The following is a 22,858-nucleotide window of genomic DNA, read 5'->3' on the forward strand; positions in this document are numbered from 1 at the left end:
GAGCTGCTGAGTTTTTCTCGTTGCCCTTGGTAGCGATCCATACTGTGTCAATCCATAGGGATTTACCTGACTTTGTTAGGCAGATTTAGCTATCTGAATAGACAGAAACAACTTTTTTTTTCCTTATTGGTTATGTTTTGAGAGTTTAGCTTTATGAAGTTTAGCGCAGTGGGATAAATCAAATGCTGTTGTGATTGAGGGTGTAGGAGTTTAGCTTATGCTAGGTGGAGGTACAGGATGTGATTGTGGCTTGGACATCTGGCCAGTCTAACACTTGTGTTAGACTGTGCTGAGTGCTGAGACAGGAGAAGGTCTTGCTGTCTTCTGACCCCACTAAGCATGAAGAAGTCCATGAATACAAAGTAATGCACAAAAATAGCAGAAAACCTCCTTTCTGAATATTCTGTCAGGCTTGAGGCAAGTGGAACCTTGGAACCAGAAATGGACAAATTCCTTGCAGTTTATTTGCGCATACCTTAAGCTGTAACTTGTATTAATCTATTAAAAATTCAGTATGTGGCTGTGAAGACAATTCTGTTGAGGTATGCATTGATTATGACTTTTCTGGATGAGGCCATTTTCATGATGAAACATGGTTCATGGTAAACCCTAATGTTTGCAGAATTTCATGTTTATACATTTTGAAATTGAAGGGAAAAAAAGCTGCTTAAATGAGTAAAGGGTGTGTGGTGCTCAGATTAAGCATTTCACATTAAACTGGGTTGTTTTATTAATATCCTACTATTAAATTAATCCCCATATGTTATGCTGACTTCAGTGCTTGTTGAATTCCCCAGTCAGATGCTCTAATTTATCTCAGAGTTAGAATGTCTCCTTTCCATTTTCCACTAAGTTTTTAAAACACTGTGAGCTTTTGGATTTTAAAGTATTTTAGCTGAAAAAAAGCTTGTTATGTCTCTGTTTCTAACTTGTAATTTCACTTAGCTTTTTTCCCTGAATATCAAAACCACAGGGATTTGTTTACCCTTGACAGAACTTGGCATTGACACTTTTGAAATGCAGCTTTCTATGTTATTTCCTCTAAGTAGCTCTAAGTGTATTAAGTGAAAACTAATGTTGTATAGATTTTTAAGATTCAAGTATGTGTGATAGAAATGTTGGAGACATATAGAAGAATCTGGAAAATTTTTAATAGAGAGATATGTGTATATAGACTTCAGTAGGAATTATGCAATAGTTGAAGATCATTTGAAATTGATGAACTCTGAACAGGTGTTGGTTCTAATAATGAATAATAAGGATCTTCAGGTTAATCAGTGTAAGACCAATTGCTTTTGCTGTATGTGGGAAGGATTTTGTAGCTATTCTGCACCCACATTTTTTCACCACCATTCTGATTATCAACTTTATTCTGGCACAGAGTATTTGTTAGCTTTCACCATGACAGAGGAAGCATGGTATTGCTTTTATGTGCAGTGGTATAGATTTTATCAAAACTTTGTAAATGTTGATAAAGATAACATGAGGCTCAGATTTTGCATGGTCTAGATGATGCTTTTCTTTTCTAGTACACCTTTCAAAGTGCTCAGTGTTGTCTAGCTGATATGGCTGCTTATTTCCTACTGGGACTGACTAAGAAGAAGTTCTTAGTTGTCATTACTATGGCTATCTGACCAGGCTGATTTCAGTTGCTGGATGTTGCAACTAAGTGGGTTTTAACTTGTGTTGCCTGCTAAAGTAGACAGTTTCACTAAGTTTTTGGGTATATTGAGCTTCATGTGGTATGGTTATATTGAAATTAATTCTGATAGTCCTGAAATAAGGATTTTCTCTAAATTATCAGGCTCATTATAGAATGGGGCTTCTATTTTTATAGTCAATTTAAAATTACTTATATGTTGTAACTTCAAACCTAATCTACTAATTGAGTTGGCATTGATTAGATTACATTTGGACATCATATGCAGTGGTATCATTAGCGTACTTTTACAAAATAACCTCTTGATGATGACATGTTTTAAATGCAATACTGTAGTAGAATGTTAAGCTAAGTAAAAACTAGAATTTTCATCACTTTCAAATCCAGATAATGTCTGTAGTTACCTTGATCTTACTTGTAATAAGTGTGGGAGTGATTTAACAGCTGGATTTTAATCAGTGTAGCTTTGCTGCCTTCTTACTGTGCCTCTTTGCTTTGTTTTTCTGGTGACTAAAAACTGGGTTAGGCTTCTTAGCTCAAGCAGGGTATTAAAAGGAAAAAGGATGCAATAAGTAAGCCATCTGTATTGTACTTACATATCTACCATTTAATTCTCTGAGGTATATTGTAGTATCAGCTTTGAAATAATACAGTTTGATTATATAAAAATACTTTCCCTGCACAGTTTAATGAATATAATTAACATTTTTTATGCTAATGATGAAAACCACTTCTATTATACCAAATTAGATGGAACTGTATACAGGATATTCCTGAGGTATCCTCTCACCTGTGCTTTCCATGTGTTATGTGAGAATAGGAGAACTTTACCTTATACAAATAAAGGTGACCTCTACTGCAGTTCCTTGTGTCAAGTCTAAAGGACAGAGCTAAGCTTTTGTGGAACTGGTGGGTATTTTAGTGCCAATACAATTTGTATTGTTTTTTTTTTTTCCCAGGAAGTGCAGCTGGGATGCCATTAAGGTTCTAGAAAAGTATAATCTGTCAAAACATACCTCTGTAGCTTACTATATACATATATATAGTTTATATATATATATATATAAGCTAAGCTTATATATATATATAAGCTAACTTACTTATATACAATGTATCATGGTAAACATCTTTAAATATAAGGCTGTGTCTTGACAGACAGGTTTTGGAAAACCTTGTTGTAGCAGATTCACTGAGGATATCCTATGTTCTTCTCTCAGAGGTTATTAACAACAGAATTAATCAGTATAGAATGAAAGTCAACACTTGGCACAGAAATTCTTCAGGGCAAGGCTTGTACCTGGCCTTTTGCTGCTGCTGAGTAGCATATTTTAAAATATATGGTTTTTATTCACATTGTCAAAAGTGGAGTGTTTTAAATGTGTTTCCTAAACTCATGGGAGTATGTGTGGAGGTTTGTCTCAAGTGTTTTGTTTATTTTTACTGTCCCTACCCCTTGTGTGTAATTAGTATCCTCATAAAATTTAAATTCTCTTATTTCTCCCTGAAGACTCAAATCCTGTCATGGCATCCTGCTCAGTATCTTTTACTGGGTTACAGGTGCCTTCTTTCTCTTCCATTTTAATTACCAGAGGTTTTTCTTTCCCTGCAGGAGCTAGGACTCCCACATTATTGGAGATCTTTTTTTTAGAAATTAGGTCTGCCAAGTTTTCTTTGTTAGTCTATCCAACATCCTTACTAAAATACAGTTTGTATTTCCCTCTATTGTTGCTTTTTTCCAGCCTTTCCACTAGGTTCTCCCACACCAAAAGATGAAGCTATTAGTAATTTGAAATGTGCATATTAAAAAAAAAAAAAATCTATGTTTGTGTTTTTATGCTTCTCAACAAGTTTTTTGAAAGTATCTCCTCACTTTTGAAAGCATCTTAAACCTTTCAGGACCTATATTTGGCTTTCAGTAAAAGTTCATACCAGAGCTGTGATTCCTGATACCAAGCCTGTTTAGGTTCAGACAATTTACTATTCTTGTAGAATAAATTTCATTTTACTCATTATAAACTCAGCAACTGAACTGCTAAAAAAGATGTATTACCAAAAGTTCTTGTGTCACTTGGTCATAACAGATACCAGACTAGTTACCTACATGAGCATGGTTTTCCTTTTTCTGGCTTCTGGGAAGATAGCTGCATACCTAACTGCAGTGGAAGAATGATGGGGAGAAGGGTTACAGAGGTGGGAAAAGAAGGGAGCAGTTGAAGGCAGAAAATTTTGGAAAAAAATCAGTGGAAAAACTAAAGCCATGTAGACATAACATTGGAGAAGGAAGTGAAACAAATAATGAAAAACATAATTGACTCTACAGGTGGAACACATTCACATAGAAGGTGAGACTGCAGAGCTCAAGCTGAGAAGCTCTGCTGAACAATTTACACTTTCGTGCTGCCTCTCACATCAGAAAGAGGAAAAAACGATGAAAGATGCTAGTAGCTGAGGGTTATCAGTAAATAGTGTTCCTGGATGAACATGAGGCTAGGACTTCTCTCTGGGAAAGGACAGAGGTATATGTGAAAGGGAGAGGAGCAGCACTGAGGCCTGCTTGCTAAAAAGGAGGCTGTGGTTCCCAGTGGTCTGTATGCAGGGAAGTCAAATGCTGCTTAAAATCACTAAAGGATGTCTTTTCATGGAGTCTGGAGTAAGGACCACAGTTCTAAAGTCTCTTAACTTTGGCCTTAATACATTTCTGAGATCTAATATGTCTCATTCCCTTTGTTGTGAATAGTCCACAGAGGGAATGGTGGCCTGTTCTTTCCAATGGCTTCTTGCTCCATCTGCTTCAGGGATAAACTTTATGTTGTGAATTTATGGATCTGAGTTCAGCTGTTTCCCATTTGGTTGTGTGAGCAGAGTGACTGTAACAGCATAATCAGTTTTTTGTTCTTTTCTTCACAGAGGTCACTTGATGCAGAAATAACAAACTACAGTCTTTGAATCTTAGTGTATTGTGGAGTTTCTTCATCATAATTTTTGACATACTTTATTCATGGAAAGCTGTGTGTTACCTGTAGTTCAGGAGCTTGGCTTTCAGCTATACAGTTTGTGTAGGTTTTGCCCTTATTTATCACATGACCTTGTAATATCACTGTAGGCTCTCATGACTTCAGGGTTAATTATTGTAATTCCCTTTTCAGTGGATTAGTGATGAGGTTAATCTGCTGCTTGCAGCTTGTTCACACTGTGGCAGTGTATTTATTTCTGGATTTCAACTACCCTCATCATATTCAGGTTGCATTGTGTTTTTTACATTACTACTTACTACATGGTGTAATGTTTAAATTAGCTTTATGTATAAAGGTCTGAATGGGCATGTCTTGATTATATTCTAAGATTCTTTTTTTTGTGAGTGTGTGTATTAATCTGAACTAATTTTCAGATTTTGCTTCAAGATTTATAAAAAGTTTTAATCTGCGGATTAAATAATCTGAATAGAGATGTCTACATATTGGTGTCTATGTCAGGGAGGTCTTAAACAGTCACTAAAATTGAAAGGGCATAGAGGATGATCCAGGTGACCACCATTCAGCTGCTGAGATGTAAATGGTTGGTGTTAATCACTAAGCACTTGGATATCCTAGACATCTTTTTAGGACTAGTAGACACAAAATGATCTCTGAAATACTCAGCATCTGGAGATCAAGTGGAATATTCTAGAACTCATTAAATGGCACTATACCTATGTCAAAAATCGATTCAGGCCTTAGGTGCTTACTTTGAAATAGGGTGGATTACTCTCTTTGCACCATAACCTGCTCACTAGATCTCTGTTGGCTTTAATGAAACTTCAGACACAGTTGAAGTTAGCATCCTCATTTAGGTACCCTATTTTGGATCTAAATCTGACCTAAGAGGTCTTTCATCCATGTGATTTTTTTATAATGATTCAAACCTTCACTTAAGACTGGCTGCATAGTCTAATTAAAATTTTATTTATCTTAAATCCCTGGATTTAAGATTGGGGAAAAAAAAGAGTTTTTTTTAGTTCCAGGGCACTAAATTCTTTCAAAACTCAGAATGTTTTTTAAATGCAGCAATTATTTATGGCATTAAAATTCAGTAGTTTTATAATGATAACTTTGCTTATATTTTGCCTTGTGGAAGTAAACATGAGTGTAGCTCTTCTGTGCCTTAAAGAGGCATATTTGCATATTATCTATTGCAAATTTAAAGGAAAACTTGTATGTATTTACATGGTTGCATAAATTGAGTGGAGATTATGCGCTAAGAATCACATCTGGTCATTTCTGTTTTGAAGCATCTCTCTTCAACAAGTTTCTAAGAATGGGTGATTTGTCAAGCATTTCTCTATTGCTAGTAGTTTGGTAAAGTCTTTTCGAACTTCAGAATTGGTTTTGTGTGCATAATTTGGCATTAAACTTGTAATTTAAACCTTCAGATACTTTTGGTTCTATTAGCCCTCTCCTCCTGTAGTCTGTGCAAACAGCTCAAGTGGATAATACTGTTTTACACATGGGCTTTGAGTTGATGTGTGTTTAAAAGCTTTGAAAGGTTTTCTTTCTAAATCTGTGAAATCCAGGAGATTTTTGGTATACCCACTGTATTTGCCACCAAGGTATTGACCTGATGACAATTTTAGTCTATTTTATTAGTAGTGAAATAACTTTAAAATGTGCCCTGTATAATAAATACATTCCAGGCACATGTCACAATAACTGTTGCACAGGTGTAGTTAGGAATAAAGGATTTCTCAGTCCCCACTCCTTGCAATGATTTAGCTTCAAGGCCATGGACAGTGTGTGTGGTCAGTGTACCTGAAGGATTTCCCTAAACCACTGGGAGCACTGAAGGGTGTGTTTGACAAAAAAGGACCTACTGGAGCAGAAAATGGACAAAACCTAGATCAGTCAAAAATGTTCTTAACAGAACTTCTTGAAAGTAGGTGTTATCTCACTTTTGTTGTTGAGTTCAACTCTGCTGTATTTGTCATTTTTTCCTATGTCTGTATTTAGTCCAGGGAAAGGGGAAAAAACTCATGTATAAACTTAATGTGCTGTCTGCCTTTGACATTTTGGTGTAACTTCATGTAGTCTTTCTTTTAACTTCGCTATTTTGATGAACTTCTTTGCTAGTAATGAATAGTAAGATTGTAAACAATAAATGCTTGTGTATAGATCTTCTAGACCTTTTTTTTTCCCTTTGTAGGCTGGGATGGTGGGAGTGATTATGAGAATAGTTCAGGTGAAATGGAAGCATACATATGAGCATGTTCTGTTGAGCTATACTTTGCTGGTTTAAGTATGGTAAAGAGTATTTTGTTAATTACTTGCTGCAGTAAATAGTAGAGTTTTTCTTTAAGCCTGTGTTAGAAATAATGTCAAATGAAAAAATATTTTTGTATCAGATATGATTATATGAAAACACATCCTTCTGAGAAAATGCATCTAGCAGTGGTGGCCTGTGGTGAAAGACTGGAGGAGACTGTTACTATGTTGAGATCAGCCATTATTTTCAGCATCAAACCTCTCCATTTTCATATTTTTGCTGAGGACCAATTGCATGAGAGTTTCAAAGACATAGTAAGTATTCAAAAATGTATTCAATCAAATTGTAGCATGATTTGTAGCACAATGTTCAGCAATTCTTCTTGTTTGATAGTGTGGCAGAAATGCAGGAGTCTAAGGTAATGAGGCATTATAGTGTTGGATGGGGATCTTTGAAATTTTTTCATGTGTAAAGAATGCCAGCTGCTGATACCAGAGTTTCTCCTAGAGACAGACCAAAACTTTCTGATTTGTCATCTTGAATCTGTTAAATACAAGCCTGATGTTCTGAACACAAACCAGTTACCTTGTGTGAGCTTATTTAGAGTTGGCTTTACAAGAAAAATTTGTAGATCTGTCCTTTTTTTTTTTTGTTTCTGTGCTTACAGCATGACTCAGTCTTACATTGTTTAGAGAAAGTGAAACACCAGTTTTTGAATATGGTAGATATGGTTATGTCTAATTTTAGTAAGTTTCAGTTAATTAAAATTACATTATGACTGGAGTAGCAGTTTTAGAACCTGATGAAGCCAAAACTGTGGAGGGTTTTACTATTTTTTTGCTTAAACTGTCATATTAACTGTGACATTAGTGTGTTACACATGGTAATTTATATACACTGTTATGCAAACAGTAGCTGTGGCAAAAAGGGAATAAGATTAAATTTGGAGATATTTTGTTGGTATTTGTTCTGTGGTAACTAGTTAAGAGGGGACGAGTTTTAATTTGTATACTTTTTGTAAATACTAATTTATTTTGCTTCCTCTTTCTTTTGCATGTGATCTGATATGATGTGTTTTCTTCATAGTGGCTTGCAGGTGCCACTTTTTGTTCAAGTCTTTTGAATTCTTGGATTTCTGACAAATTCTTGGATTTCTATTACAGAAAAGAGGCATTGCACTTGTGTTCAAGTATCAATTTGAATGGCGAATTGATTTTTTTTTTTTTATAGAATTGAAGTAATTTTTGTGATTTGTTATTTTCACATAGCTTGAAGAATTCCCCTATGAAGGAAAAGTTAATTACACATTATATCCAATAACATTTCCATCTGAGAGTGCAGCAGAATGGAAGAAATTATTTAAACCATGTGCTTCACAAAGACTATTTTTGCCAGTAAGTTACTTTGTAGTAGGACAATCCAGAAGTCTGTTTATGAAGCATCAAGCTGTCCTTGTAATCTGATTTCTGTTTGGTTTTAAATGAAGAACTACTACTACTCATTAAAGTCACTTTTTTGACATCTGAAAAAGCCCTCTGAATTTAACATTCTTCTGTGGCACTAGTACCCTATGGCATAAAAGTCCTTTTCTCACTTGATACATTATGGCACAGTATCCTCAGAAAGAAGTATAGGTCATGTCATCATCTCAGAGGTAAGATGGATTTATCAAAACACCTCATCTCCTCATTCAGGTGGAAAGTCTCCTGTATGCATGGGTCTGAGAAATGCTAGAGAAAAGGAACCAACAAATGGGCTCTTGTTGCAGTGTTTTGTGCATATGCTCATCTAAGACACTTTAGAGAACATACTTCAGGCATGGGGAATTAGAGCCATGGCAGCTGTCTCCCAAAGACGGGCTCTTAACACTTGTTTGATCAGCTGCATGGGAAAGCAAGGGAGCAGGAGTGAGAGAGGAGCTCCTCTTAGAGTAATGTTACACCTGGCCTGCCCCTACTCCTAAGGAGCCCTGACATATGAAATGTAGAATGAGTGCCTTTGCAATGCTCTTCTTTATGAAACTTATTTCCCTCTACAAAAATTGTTTAAAATGTGAGAAAAAGGAATGATGACAATTTTATTGACTGCAAAATGTTAGTGAATTTATTTGCATATGACAAAAATTTGTTTATTTCTTGTGTTTTTTGAAGAGAAGTTCAATAAAACTTACCATTTTTTTTAAAATTTCTTTCCCTTCACAGTTAATCCTCAAAAACGTGGATTCACTACTGTATGTTGATACTGACATCTTGTTTTTGAGGCCTGTTGATGATATTTGGTCTTTTCTGGGAAAGTTCAACTCCACACAAATTGCTGCAATGGCACCAGAACATGAAGAGCCTCGTATTGGGTGGTATAATCGATTTGCTAGACATCCCTATTATGGAGTAACTGGAATTAATTCTGGAGTCATGCTAATGAATATGACACGTATCAGAAGAAAATATTTCAAGGTGTGTGTTGTCTCAGTTGCATTTTTGGTGGATTTACATATTTTAATTCTATTTCTGCTTCATATTCATATGTATTTTTCAAAATGTTTTTTTTCCCTGTTATTGTAATAATGCTCTCAAAGTACACTGTGTTTAAAAATAGGTTCTGTTTTTAAAATGTCATTCACTTCAAGACTTGAATTTCAAGTGTGTTGATTGATTTATTTTTTCTTAGTCCTGAGAGATCCTTTGACTTGATACAATTTGCTGTGAATTACATTTGCCAATAGATATGTCCACATTATTTCTTCACTACAGGCATCCCAGAAAAACAATTATTGTAAACTTGTAAAATTTGTGTAGTTGTATGACCAGCAGGTGGTGCTAAAACATTTAGTAAGTTATTGAAAATGAAGATTTCCAAATTTTTATCTTTTACATTGTGGCCAGGTGATTATCACCCTAAGCATCTTTTTATTTGCTTTGAAGTCTTAGTTTTTGTAGACAAAAATGTTTGTCATGAAAGTAGCTACTGCTACATGCATGGAAGCAATGCACACAGCAGTAGAAATAGTCATTGCTTCTCAGACTAGAGGTTTTTTCTTATGTACTTGAAGCACAAGTACGAAAGCAGTGTTGTGTGATTATACTTGGGGGAAGGTACATCTCTGTTTAAGAGAAATTTGTTTAGAGAAAAATAATCATGCAGTCAAAAACTTCTGGAAGATGCATCCATAAGAGGAGCAATATAAATTTGCAGAAGACATTAATTCACCCCCATTTCCAGTGTAATAAGCAGCTTTGATCATAGCATTCTTGCTATGTATTTTTCTTGAAGGAAATTCAGAGAACTTAAGAGAAATGGAGAATGGATTATATCAGTTGTATATAAAAGTAGAAAGTTATGGTAGCTGTAGTATATGGCTGCAGTTTCTCCAAGAAAACTTCTCTGTCATATATATATATATACATACATATATTTATATAGATACATAGATATTGCATCAGTGAAATCTTGGTCTGTTTCATTTGTTTTACTGATTATAGCATATGGAGAAATAAAAATACTGAAAAGTATAAAGAGAAAAACATGGAATTGAAAGCTACATATATCTTAAGCTCTGACAGTGCATTTCTGTATAGTGATTTATTTTCAGTGTGGTAAACACTAAGATAAAGTTGGTCTTTTATTCACATTGTGCCAGATTTCTGGTTTGGTTTCTCAGTATGAGTTAGGTTAACAAATAATTGGAAACTTTATGCATTTTTGGGTAAAATTTGAGTTCAAATTGTCAAAAGCATACAGATTATGTAGGATACTAAAATTGTCAATAAAATGAACTGTAGTTTTCTAGAGGACTACATGAAGTCCTTTCTCCTTAACACCTAAAACTGGTATTTTCTTCAAATTTAAGTGTATATATATACTTAAAATATAAGATTTAATTAAGTGAAATAATTCATGAGTATTTTGAAATTCAAAATTAAACACTGCACTTTCCCTTGGTTCTAGAGGGCTAGAATATTTTTTCTGTGATTCTGTGAGATGTGGGCTATGAGAGGACTGAGCAGGGGAACCATTTAGTTTATTCTCCCTCAGTACCTAGACTGTGGTCCCACAGGCTTGCAGAGTATCACAGTGCCCGAAGATGCACAAGCTTTATTACAAAAACTACTGTTCATGGAAACTTGCAGAGACTATGTTTTCATCTTCAGGTTCCTTTAATATCTTATTATAAAGATAATTGGTCAATAGGAAAAGCTGTAGACATCAAAGCAAAACTTGGAAAAGGATTTAGTGTAGGTCAATCTATACACAGTGGGCCTGAGAGTGTATGACTTTTGCTTGTGACTGATAGCAAAGGAGCTACTGTTCTCAAACCTTTGGAAAAGAGGTAGACCAAATTCAGGAGCAGGGACTGTCCTAATACCCCTTGCCAGTGACACTGCAGATTCTTTTGGGCCTTACAGGTAACACATCCATGTTGTGTGCCATTAACTATTCCAGTGAAATACAGTAGAAGATGCTTCCTTGTCTTATGGGAAGGTGTGAATTTGTTTATATCCTTTCAGGAGGCTCAACAAATTCTTCAAGGAGCATATAAGTTCTGGGAGTTTTTGTATCTTTTTAAAAATACCTGTAGACCTTTTTGCATGATACTGTAGAGTATTTATCTGAAGTGAAAGTTTTGGATCAGCATATTCCTCCAGTGCTATGGAATTAAAACTGTGGGTTCTTTGTCTGTTGTAGCCCAAATTGCAAGCTGAACCACTTGAGGCCTTTAAGCATCTTTCTTCTGTTGTCCCATTGATTTTTAAGAGTCAGGAGGATCCAGAAGATGGATTAAATAAAAAATAGAACCAGAGACTTTAGCCAATGGTTATAATGTTCATCTGGGTAGCAATAACCTGCCATGTACTGCTCCAGCATTAAGTCGTCTTTTATCTACTTACCTCTTTGAGCCTCCTCAGTCTTCTCAGGAGTGTCAGATCAGGCCATTTCAGACAAGCATCCCAGCTCCTTGGCTGTCGCTGGTGCCTAATGGATGTTGTTCCTTCTGGTCCTGTCTTATTTGTCTTGTGTAGAGTCTCTGTGTGTATGTATGGCACAAATACATGCACTAAATAATACATACATGTGTATGCTTGTATACAGATAGATGTGCATGCACAGATGTGGTACTGAATGTTGTACTGCATTTTACTTGTCATTATACTGCATAACTGCACATGAGAATTCATAATGAAGCTTCTGATGGTTAGTGCCTACATGTTGTCTCTGCTAAGCAGCAGTTAGAAAATGGGAATGTAAAGCATTCAAGACTTTTTTTTTTGTATTTGTATACATATAGATGTAGATTTTTTTTCAAACTGGAAGAGATACAGCAAATGCTACAGGTACGGTGCTCTTAAACAAAAAGATCAATGAGGCAATGTGAATAGAGAGGAATGACTTCTATCACATTTATTAAGGTTAGTTGTAATGCCTGAGATGCAGGCAGTCAAAGAAGGGAACAAGCTCTTAGCAAATCAAACAAGCCCCAAATAAATTAACTTCAGATAGAGTGTGCAAAGCAGAGGTTCACAGATATGCTTTAGAAAAAAAAAAACAAAAAAGCAAAAAAACAAAGTTCAGAGAGCTTATCTGACCTAAACCATTATAACCTTTTTTTTTACCATTCATTGTTGCTTAGGGCTGTAGTTTCAAGAAATAATGGTGAGCCTGCACAAAACCAAATTGCTTCTAAAAGGAAGGTTCAGGTTCCTGTTTCTTACCAGATGCTTTTCCCTACTTTTCTTATTTACTTGGTTGTAGCCTTTGGTGTTTGGTCCTTTCTGTGATTCAATTCAATTTGCTAATAGTAGAAAAAATAAATCCTTCTGCTGGGTTATTGAAGTATATCAGCTTACATAAACATGCAGTCAGTGTTAGCAGTACATTGTTAGTGTAAGAACAGGGTAGAATCATGTAAACAGAAGGCAGGGGTCTGGCTCTCCCTTGGCATTAAGGAAATTTAAATTGGTCCGCTGTTTGTGGGATGCAGCTGCAGTTTGTTTAGATATTGCTGTGTGATTCAGAATTTTTTCTCAGCTTTATATTTTCTTCTTAGAATTTGAAAAAAAAAAACTAAAGGCTAAATGTGACAGCTTTTTTAAGTCTGACTTCAGCCTTGGCCAGGCAGAAGTTTTCTGTTACAGAAATGAGTAATGACCAAGATAAGCAAACAATAAACCAACCCAAAATGTAAGAAAATACTTCAATGTTCCTGCATATTTTGTTTTTTCCACATTTTCTTCTGCTCAAGTAAACTATAGTTTTGAGAGTTCTTAAGCTGTCTGTATCAGTTTGATGTCATCACAGAAATGCCTACTATCATTTGGGGTTTTTTTTCTCAAATTGCTAACATTCATTGCATGTTGTGGAATACTGGAGGAAAGGCTTATATTCTGGACATTTTGAAAATTATTGTAGCATTTTTATTTTGAGTTTTTTTACTTGAGTGACTTCCAAAAAGCAGGTCTATCAGAATCCTACTTCTCAGACTGTTTCACCTTACAATGGAATATTTTAAAGAAGGAAAACAAGTAACTTTTCAAGTAGTTTCTCTTGCTCCTACACTGGTGTCATTATATATCACTGCTTTTTTATTAATATATAGCTGTTTTCTATTTATGCAAAGGTTATGGAAATATTACAGTTTCCAGTTCTTAAATCTGACAGCACTATTTGTCAAGTAGTATTGCTTCTAGACATCTGACTGTGTGATGCATGTTCTTACCTGCTTTGCATCTTCTTGGGATATCCTCTGGATTTCTCTGCTATTAAAGCTTCACAAGTGAAAAGAAAATTCTATTAAATAATGACTTTAACAATTTAAACTTCTATTTCTATGTGTTACTCTAAAGCTGTATTTGTTACTGTATATTCTCTTACCATGATTTGCCTGGTATGAGTGAGCTAATTTAATTCTCTTTTTAATTCTTAGCATTTTGTCTAAACTTAAACCATAGGTCAGTATTCTGTGAATTGCAAATTTCAGGTGAGGGAGTAATCTTTACTGACTGTGATTCAGTCTTATTTATGTGCTTTTTTGGAAGGGTTTAGCTTAGTGTTAAAGCCTGTGTTTTATTTCATTTAATCACTTTCCATTGAATCTGACAATAATTCTTACTAGCAAAGAATTTTCTTGTGCATTTCTTATGCCTGCACTCATCAAATACTTGCAGGCAATCATAATCATAAATTTTTTAGGAGAGTGGGGACTGTAATATTCTGTTTGGCTTCTTGCATAATATAAGGTATAGATCTTTTTCTGTATTAATTCTTGTCTGAAATCTTGTAGTATTTCTTGGTTTAGACTTCAGTTCTGAAAGCCCTTCATATTTGATGGCTGAAATGTTTTGAGGGAAGAGTAAAAAACTGAACTGCAATTTTGTGCACTTTCTTCTTTGTCAGTGTAAAGCTCTGAGAAAGAAGTCTTTGATACTGTAAATCTCAAACTGAGTATTTTGCTCCTGGTAATCTGTCTCTTAACATGATATTCCTATATGCAAATCTGAAACTATATTGGAGTTCTAATACAATTTTTTTTCTTTTGGCAACTTGCTTAAATAGAAGTAAGGGTACAATGTTTGTAGTCTCTATGGGACTTAGTGCTATTCCATCCACACTCTCAAAACTGTGAAGTACAGGGTACAAAGTGAGCAGCCTTGTTCCTTTTCTGTTCTAGTTGAGCTTAAATAAGGTGTAAAGATAAGAAATTAGCTTTAGAATATGTAACCATTTAAACTACAGATTTGAATCCCTTTGTTAACATGGAATTCAGCGTAGCCAATTTACTCTAAGTAGCTGCTCCTCAACCAGAACCTTAGAAGAACTCCTTTTCTTTTGAAGTGATTCTGCTAAATCGAGAATTTGGGAATTTGGTATCAGCTGTTGTTTTGGTTCTTACTGACTTTTGCTAGTGAAAAGTTGTCCTGTTGATGAGGAAATTCAAGTTCAGTAACTAAAATAAATAAGATAAACTTAACGAAAATACGTCTGAAAACCTTTGAAGGATTCCTGTATTTTTTACACTACTTTGTAGCCAGTATTTTTTATCTGTATGTGTTTGGAACTATTTAAGAATTAATTTTATATTGAACTTGTATGAATTTTTGTAGTTAGTGTTAGAACCTGTGTATAGTATAACTCTGTGATAAAGAGAGAAATTGCATGATGTGTGGATATTTAAATACTCCCTATCTATTTGCTGCATGATTTAAACACAATTTTGGTATTAGATCCTACTGCTCTATAAAAAATCCCTTGCTATTCTTAGGATTCTTGGTTTAAGATGTTAGAGGGAAATTTTTTGATAAGTTGATCATTGAGAAATAAAACACACTGGAAATGTCTGTAACTAGTTTCCTTAGATAGGCTTTTTGGTTTAAAAGGAAGAAGTTGTCTATACATTTGAGATTTGTACTTTTGAAGGGCAAGCTACTGTGATTCGGTAAGGCATTTCCTTCTGTGTAGGTACAACTGTCCTGAATGTGTGTTGTTTTGCTTTGTTTTGTTTAATAGAATGATATGACACCAGTCCGGTTACAATGGGGAGAAATTCTGATGCCGCTACTGAAGAAATACAAGTTGAACATAACATGGGGTGATCAGGATCTATTGAACATTATGTTTTTTCACAATCCAGGTAAATCCACATTGCTTTTCAGTCTAACACTGTGAAGTTATCTTGTCCATGGAAAAAAAAAAAATCCAGGAAAAAAATCCAGGAAAATATTCAATAAGCAGGCTTTTGGGTAAAAGCCTTCAAAGGACTATTCACTTCTTGAATTCTCTAAAAGCATTTGAGAGACAGTGCTGGAGCTTGCTAGAGTGTAATTAACTGTTAGATTTCAAAACAACTGTACGGAAATTATAAAGCTGTCCTAAATAAATAAATAAAATTAAATTGGTTTATTTCCTGAAACAATTTTGACACTTAAACCAGAGCTCTCATTTTTCCACACAGAAAGTCTTTATGTCTTTCCTTGCCAATGGAATTACCGGCCTGACCACTGCATCTATGGAAGCAATTGTAAGGCAGCTGAAGAAGGTGGTATATTTATTCTTCATGGAAATAGAGGTGTTTACCACGATGATAAACAACCAACTTTTAGGGCTGTCTATGAAGCGATAAAAAATGTAAGTGATTTTTGCATTGTACTTGTTATTCTTTCATGTATGTTTATCTATAGTGGTACATGTATTTTGTAGGCATGTTGATATTCAGCTTGATTGCCACAAAGTAATTTTTTTCACTTTTAAGTAAGGTCAAGTATTTTACCACTTTTTTCTCCTTTATTGATTGGATGGAGTTCCAGTATATTCCTGTTTTGATGAGCATCTTTTGAAACAGAGTGTAGACTATATCTAGGTTGGAATTCTAAGACAATGCCTGTAGTTGTCAGTGTTTATTTAAAAGGCTTTATTCTCATTTATTTAATAAATCATCCCGTAACTGTTCCCATGAGCATTTGGACACCTTAGAATATCTGATTAGGAAGGGGCCGACAATGATCACTGAAATCCAGATACCTGGCCCTGCACAGGACCATCCCTGAGAGTCACACCAGACACCTGAGAGCATTGTCCGAATGCACAATTGTATCCACATCGTGCCAGGCTTTATGCTGTGACCACTTCCCTGGGGAGCCTGTTCCAATCTCTTCTGAGTGGCTGGGGAGCCCAACCACTCTCTTCTTCTATCCTACCTAAACCTCCCCTGACATAGCTTCACACTGTTCCCCCAAGTCCTGTCACTGGTCACCACAGAGCAGAGATCAGTGTCTGCCTCTCCTCTTCCTCTCACAAGGAAGTTGCAGACTGCAATGAGGTCTCCCCTCAGTCTCCTGTTCTCCAGACTGAGCAGACCAAGTGCCCTCAACCACTCCTCACAAGGCTTCCCCTCAAGGCCCTTCACCATCTTTGTGGTCCTCCTTTGGACACTAATAGCTTTATTTCCTTGTATTTTGACCAAAACTGCATGCACTACTTACTCAAGGTGAGGCCACACCAGTGCAGAGTAGACAGCAACAATCTAGCTCCAGGCTGAACGAGCCATCACCAGAAGTTTCATTTTTTTGGAGATTTTAAAGTGCAGAAAAAAAATCCCTTGTTCCCAAAGTTTGTATATATTTACTGCAACACTTTAATACCTAATTGTATCCAGATTTGGTTTGTAATTTTTTTTTTTTTTATATACTATGTTTTGACCTTTTCCAGAAATTCAGTGTATTAATATGTTCCTGTTCCTTTAAAGATGAAGCACAATGTCATCATTCTGCAAATAAGTCATCTAAGGAACTATTTATCACTACCTCAGTATACTCACTGAAGAGCTGTAAAACTTAGCACTGATGCACATTTTAATGTAGCAGGCTACTGTGTGTGTATAACCTACAAAAATCAAGAGTATATTTTAATGTTGCTTTATTACACATTGTCATATAGGTATAAAAGTGAAGAAAAGTACTTTTGGGGGTCTGAGAATACATTGCAGGAAAAGTGATTGTATTTCCATAAAAATATTATTTCTTTGTTTCCTTTGAGCATTGTCAAAAATAGAAGAAAAAATTATTTCCTTTTATTTATGATCCCATTTCGTATGCAGATGTGTCAGAGAGAGTACGTAAACCACTACTGATTTAATGGTAATAAGATGAACAAAATGATGTTACTTCAAAATACTGTTTTAACTTATCATTTGTTTATAAAAAACATTGCAGTGTTGAGCTAATGACAATTTTATTTTATGCCCATGTTAAACATAGTATCTGTTTGACCATCATTCAATTCAATGAAACTTCAGTACCACTTTTTATACTGTTGTTTCATTGTAATTTGATAAGACTTGTATTACTTAAAGGTTATATGTCATTTTAGAAAGTTACCATACAACAACAACAAAAAAAAAAAAAATCCAGAAATCATTTTAGAGTTTTAAATTTTTAACTGGGTAAGGTAATTAAATTTTTTTTTTCCTTGCTTTCCTTGTCTGAATACGTTCATTTGCTTAACATTAAAAAAAAAAATCTTTCTTGTTAGATTTATTGAAAGCATGAGATTATACTTTCGTAATTTAGAGCTATTTCTAAATTACTGCATTCAGAAGCACTTATGAGTTCTTGAAAACATTTAATAAATCTATAGACAGCAAATATGATGCTGAAAATAATTTTTATAAAACTCTTAATACCTCTGAGTAATGACAATCTTCCATATTAACCTTAAATTTTTTTAACCTCTTTGCAGTATTCATTTGGAGATGACCTGGTTCATTCACTGCTGCAGCCCCTGGAACGGGAATTACAGAAAACCACGCATACATACTGTGGGAGAGTATACAAAGTATTCATAAAGCAGCTAACAAAAAGCATAAGAGACTTGTATGCCAGAAGATCAAAGGGAAGGTGATTTTTGAATCCTAGCTGTTATATCAAGAGACTGAATTAACATAGCTGGTCAAAAGGTGCAAGAATACTATTACAGCTTGAATGGGCTCTTAATGTGCCCAGAAAAAAGTTTACTAGCATACATAAAAATGAAGAAAATATTCATGTAATGAAGAACAAGAACCTTTTTCTGCAAAGGTGACTTTCTGCTTTTTTAAAGTTTAATCAGTGCTAATGTTTGCCTCATACCTGATGATTTGGGTGTTACTGGCTTCTATGGTCAGTAATTTTAGTCTGCATAATTCAGTTATCTAATGATAAATGAACAGGGAAGAAATGAAGATGGCTCTGTTTGGGAGTGTACCTCATATATTGTCTAAAATTCTGTTAAACTGTGAATGTAGCAATAACTGAGTCAGCAGCACTAACCTCACTTTAAAGAAGGTGTGAGCCTTTATGTAAACAAAGTTGTTTACAAGTGCAGAAAATACTCTCTTGTCAAAGAAATGTGTTGTAATCATTGACAATCTGTATGTGCCTTTATATGTTCATCTCTTACATGTTGAAGTACTGTTTTGACAATCTTGTTTTGTTTATCTGAGATGTAAACTGCACACTATAAATATGATTTTCTGAGATTTGAATGACTAGTATGTGATACTAGTTTTCTCTGTTAGTAAATAGAGAGACTTTATATTAAAAATAATTTGTTTCAACATGGTAGAGCAGAACTGAGGGGGTTTTAAATGAAAATCCAGTTTGAAGTTGCTTGTCTTATAATACTTTAAAAAATTTCATGGTTTTACAGCTTTATAGGGCATTTTGGAAGTAGAAAAAAAAAAGCCCAGTGGTGGAAAGCTGTTGTTGTTGTATTTCCATACTAGGAATTATTACATGATGATTGTTCTAGAGTATGTAGTACCTAAAAGTGAAGAGCTGTAGTAAGAGTTCTGATGCTTCATCAGACTGTTAAGTAGATGGGGTTTTTTTTTAGAGAATATATCCTGTTATAATATTTTTTTTAATAAATGGCTTTAAAATAGTTTTGGGGCAGACCTTCAACTACATGAATGTGTTACTGTTGATTGGGTGATAGTGATTTGCAACAGGTAAGGATTAGATTTCCTCCAATTATCTTAGTGAAAAAAAACTTCTGTTTAAGTAATAAAAACTTTTTCTCCAGAGAAAACCATGAAGAAAAGGGGTGAATTCTAGTGTTACAGTAAAATATTTAAACTTGCATGGTATGAAATGTATTTGTAAAGTATATATGAACTTAGATAACCTGTCTAAGTGAGATGAAGTCTTCATAAAGTGAGCTTTTGGATTCCAGGACAGTTCCTGTGTGTTGAACATGGAGGATCCACTCACTGACTTGCACCTTCATCCCAACCCCATTTTAGAAGCTTAATGTTTGTAGCTGTTTCCTTGTCAAAGATAGACTGGCTCTGACTTCCAAATCCATGTGAGCTGGACAAATGCTTTAGTAGTACAAGAACACGCTCCACTGTCAGCAGAGTTTGTATAGTTTGTATCCTGCTTCTAATTTCCCTGCGGGCTCAGGGTATAAATTTCTGGGATGGAATCTAGGAAGCCTGTCATGTAGGTATCTTTTCCTTGCTGTGTAACCTTTTGAAGCCTGAAAATGTAGAAATCTCTGTGAAGGTGAATACTGTAACTGACTGATTTTACAATATGCAGTGCATTATTTTTTTACATAAATACTGGTTTTTGTATCAATTTGTCTTCAGATTTTCTTTTTACTTGTACTATGTGTTTGTATTTAAAAAAAAATCTTTTGTCTTGTTTTTTGTGTTTGTCTTTGCAGAAACTTTCAGTTTATTTATCTTTAGTGTATTTATCTATTATTTATCTTTAGTGTATTACAGACATGTCAAGATACTCTTAAAACCTAATGGACCATTTAAGAAAAAAGGGGAATGTGGACCTTAGCAGCAATCTTTCCACTTAAATTTCAAACTTTGTGGGGGAGTAGAACAAAAATAATTAATATTGATGCTTATTGTAGCACAAAAATTCTTACTTTGTGCTTATAACTAGAAATGTTTACTTACCATATTACAAGTAGCAGAATATGACCTTATGCCCTAGGTTTTGATTAATTTTTTAATAGAAATGAAAACAGCTCATCTCAGTTCACCTCCAGGTAACACTCATGAACACTTCAGAAAAGTTTTAAAAAAAGCAAGAACTTTCCATTAAGTATTCTGCAAAGTATTTCCCTGTTTCAAATACATTTTTAGTTCTCTAATCTCTGTGTTTTAAATTTAGGAAAACAACCTACATTTACAAAAAAACCCCCGAAATCTGGCTTATAAGGGAAACATTTAGAGACACTAAAAAGATTGGGAATCCAGATAATGTGATAGAGACCAGTTATGTTCCCAAACTTTTCAATACCTGATTTGTAAGGTTAGATACTTAAAAGTGTAGACCTTACATCTAGCTTGGGAATTCTTATTGCTGTCTTGTTTTAGAAACATTGCTTTTTATACAAACATAGTGAGTACTAACAAATTACAGACCTTTAGGAATCCAATTTTTAATGATTTAATTGTTATAAAGTTATTTTAAAGTATAAAGTTTGATAGGAAAATATAAACATCAGGAAATATATGTTCAGTTTAACTGAAGATAAATCTGTCTTCCTTATGCTTGATTAGTCTCTATGTCATGGTACCATTATTCTGTCTCTTCTAAAGGGATCACAGTCTCATGGTAAAGAGATCTGTGTAAAGATGTTAATACCTTATCTGGCTGAACTTCTGTCACTCATTGTAGACAGTAAGAAAAGCAAGCTATCCCTTCATGGGACTGAAACATCCTTGTGTGTGGTGCTTGTGCCACTACCAGTTAATAAGGCTGCATAAGCCTTATGAAAATATTTGTCCGGTTATTTGCAGTTGTGCCAAAATTTAGGCTGTAGTGACCTTTAATGCCAGTTGAATTGGTTTAGGTAAGCTTTTGGTTTAAGCTTAGAGTGATTAAGAAAACAGGTTTAGAGTGGGGGAAGATATTTTTTGTTATTTTAAACATATTTTAAAAGAGTATGGAGTTGCCTTGTGCTGGTTTTGACCTAAATTTGGTCAAGTTGTAAACTTCTGGCAAAATGCTGATTGGAAAACTGAGCTGTCAGTGTATTTCTTGATTTGTACCAGATTTCTGTCCATACCAGACATACTCCAACCATTCAGACTTTCCGCTCTTCCATTTGTACAATTACATAACAGGATGACTAAGAAGCCAGCTGTCTTTCTTTTCCTCCTCCCAAATTATACTTCCTATCTACACAGCATGGAAAAGAAAGTAGCTACAATCTAGTGGTAGGAGGAGGATATGGTCTGGTCTACTTGGAAGGTTTAGAAGCAGAACATGCAAGAGGTATAGCTGAAGGTGGAATGTGTTAGCTGTATGTGCATTATTGGGCTCTTTTGAGTGGAAATAACAGTGAATTACTGCTGCTTATTAACTCACATTTATGGCTGTGATGGTATTTGTGGCACATTAAATGGGGTGAAACTGAGCACTAACTTCAGCTTATCTGTAGGGAAACACTAGACTTCTGGTTTCTTCTGCCTGGTTTATAAAGGTATCTCCAAATGTATAGACATATGTAGAATTTCTACTCCTTAGAAGGCTTAAGTTATTTTTCATTGTTTTCTGGTTCAAATTGAAGGATTTTCAACTATCAAACAGGTTTAACAATATCCATTTACTGGCAGTATGATTTATTTTTTTACACGACTAAGTGGAGTATTCATGTATAATTAAAATGAATGTATAGGCTTTTTGTCCAGATCTTTTTAGTAAATTATCAATAATTTTTGAATAGTTACTATTTTATCATTCTCGCTCATGGTATCTAATGTGATTATGATAGTTATTTTGGCTTTCCTGCCCTTTGCTACTTTGTGAATGGATGGCATTTGAAACAGCTCCAGTGATTTTGTGTTAAAATAAGTTTCAGAGAACTGTAATGTGAATGTGTGATTTCTATTAGCAGAAAATGGATTCTTCTGTAGCAGGGACAGTAGAAGTAGGAAGTAGTGGGAAGATGCTTCTCATCACCATGGATCTTGTATCTGTCTTACAGGGTTGTTGCTGTCAGTCTGAGCATTTCTCTATGCACAGGAACTTAGAAGTGATTTTTCTGTTTTATTTCTAATCTCTTTGAATATCTTCTATTTCTTTTTTGGAAGTTCAGTTTTGTCCAGCTTCATTTTTCTGTATATTTGAGAAGAATAACAGAAATTCCTACAGAGTAGAAGCACAAGTTATTTGCTCAAGTTGTCGAATGGGCAAAGCGTGAACCCAGTGAGTAAAAAAAAAAACTAAACATGAGTTTAGTTATGCACCCTAGGTTCCCTGAGGAAAACAAAAAATGCTTGATTTTTTAACACTACAGAGAAACATTTTGACAGCTTGCTTTCTGTATTCAATTGCCAAATCTTAAGTAATGCAGGATAATTTCCTATAGAAATGCAGGTTGCTTCACAGTTGCATTGTAGTCCTAGTAGAGTATTCAAAACTATTACTCAGGTTTCAAACCAGAAGATGTTTACAGAGGTAACAGTGA

The 22,858-nt window shown here is 34.7% G+C and overlaps 1 protein-coding gene across 3 annotated transcripts in view; it reads left to right on the forward strand.

The window, feature by feature from the left end:
- The window catches only part of GXYLT1 (glucoside xylosyltransferase 1), a 29,094-nt gene extending 9,093 nt beyond the window's left edge, over positions 1-20,001 (forward strand). For 2 of the 3 annotated variants that reach the window (XM_053978856.1, XM_053978857.1), the window contains 6 exons: positions 7,035-7,209; positions 8,164-8,289; positions 9,097-9,348; positions 15,395-15,518; positions 15,840-16,012; positions 18,122-20,001. In XM_053978856.1, the coding sequence (XP_053834831.1) occupies positions 7,035-7,209; positions 8,164-8,289; positions 9,097-9,348; positions 15,395-15,518; positions 15,840-16,012; positions 18,122-18,283 (1,012 nt within the window). In that variant the 3' untranslated portion in view covers positions 18,284-20,001. The remainder of the gene's footprint in view (positions 1-7,034; positions 7,210-8,163; positions 8,290-9,096; positions 9,349-15,394; positions 15,519-15,839; positions 16,013-18,121) is intronic. The other variant, XM_053978858.1, reaches the window with a different exon arrangement.
- The last annotated feature ends 2,857 nt before the right edge of the window (positions 20,002-22,858 follow it).

Source organism: Vidua macroura, chromosome 5 (assembly GCF_024509145.1).
Source record: "Vidua macroura isolate BioBank_ID:100142 chromosome 5, ASM2450914v1, whole genome shotgun sequence".
NCBI lineage: Eukaryota > Metazoa > Chordata > Aves > Passeriformes > Viduidae > Vidua > Vidua macroura.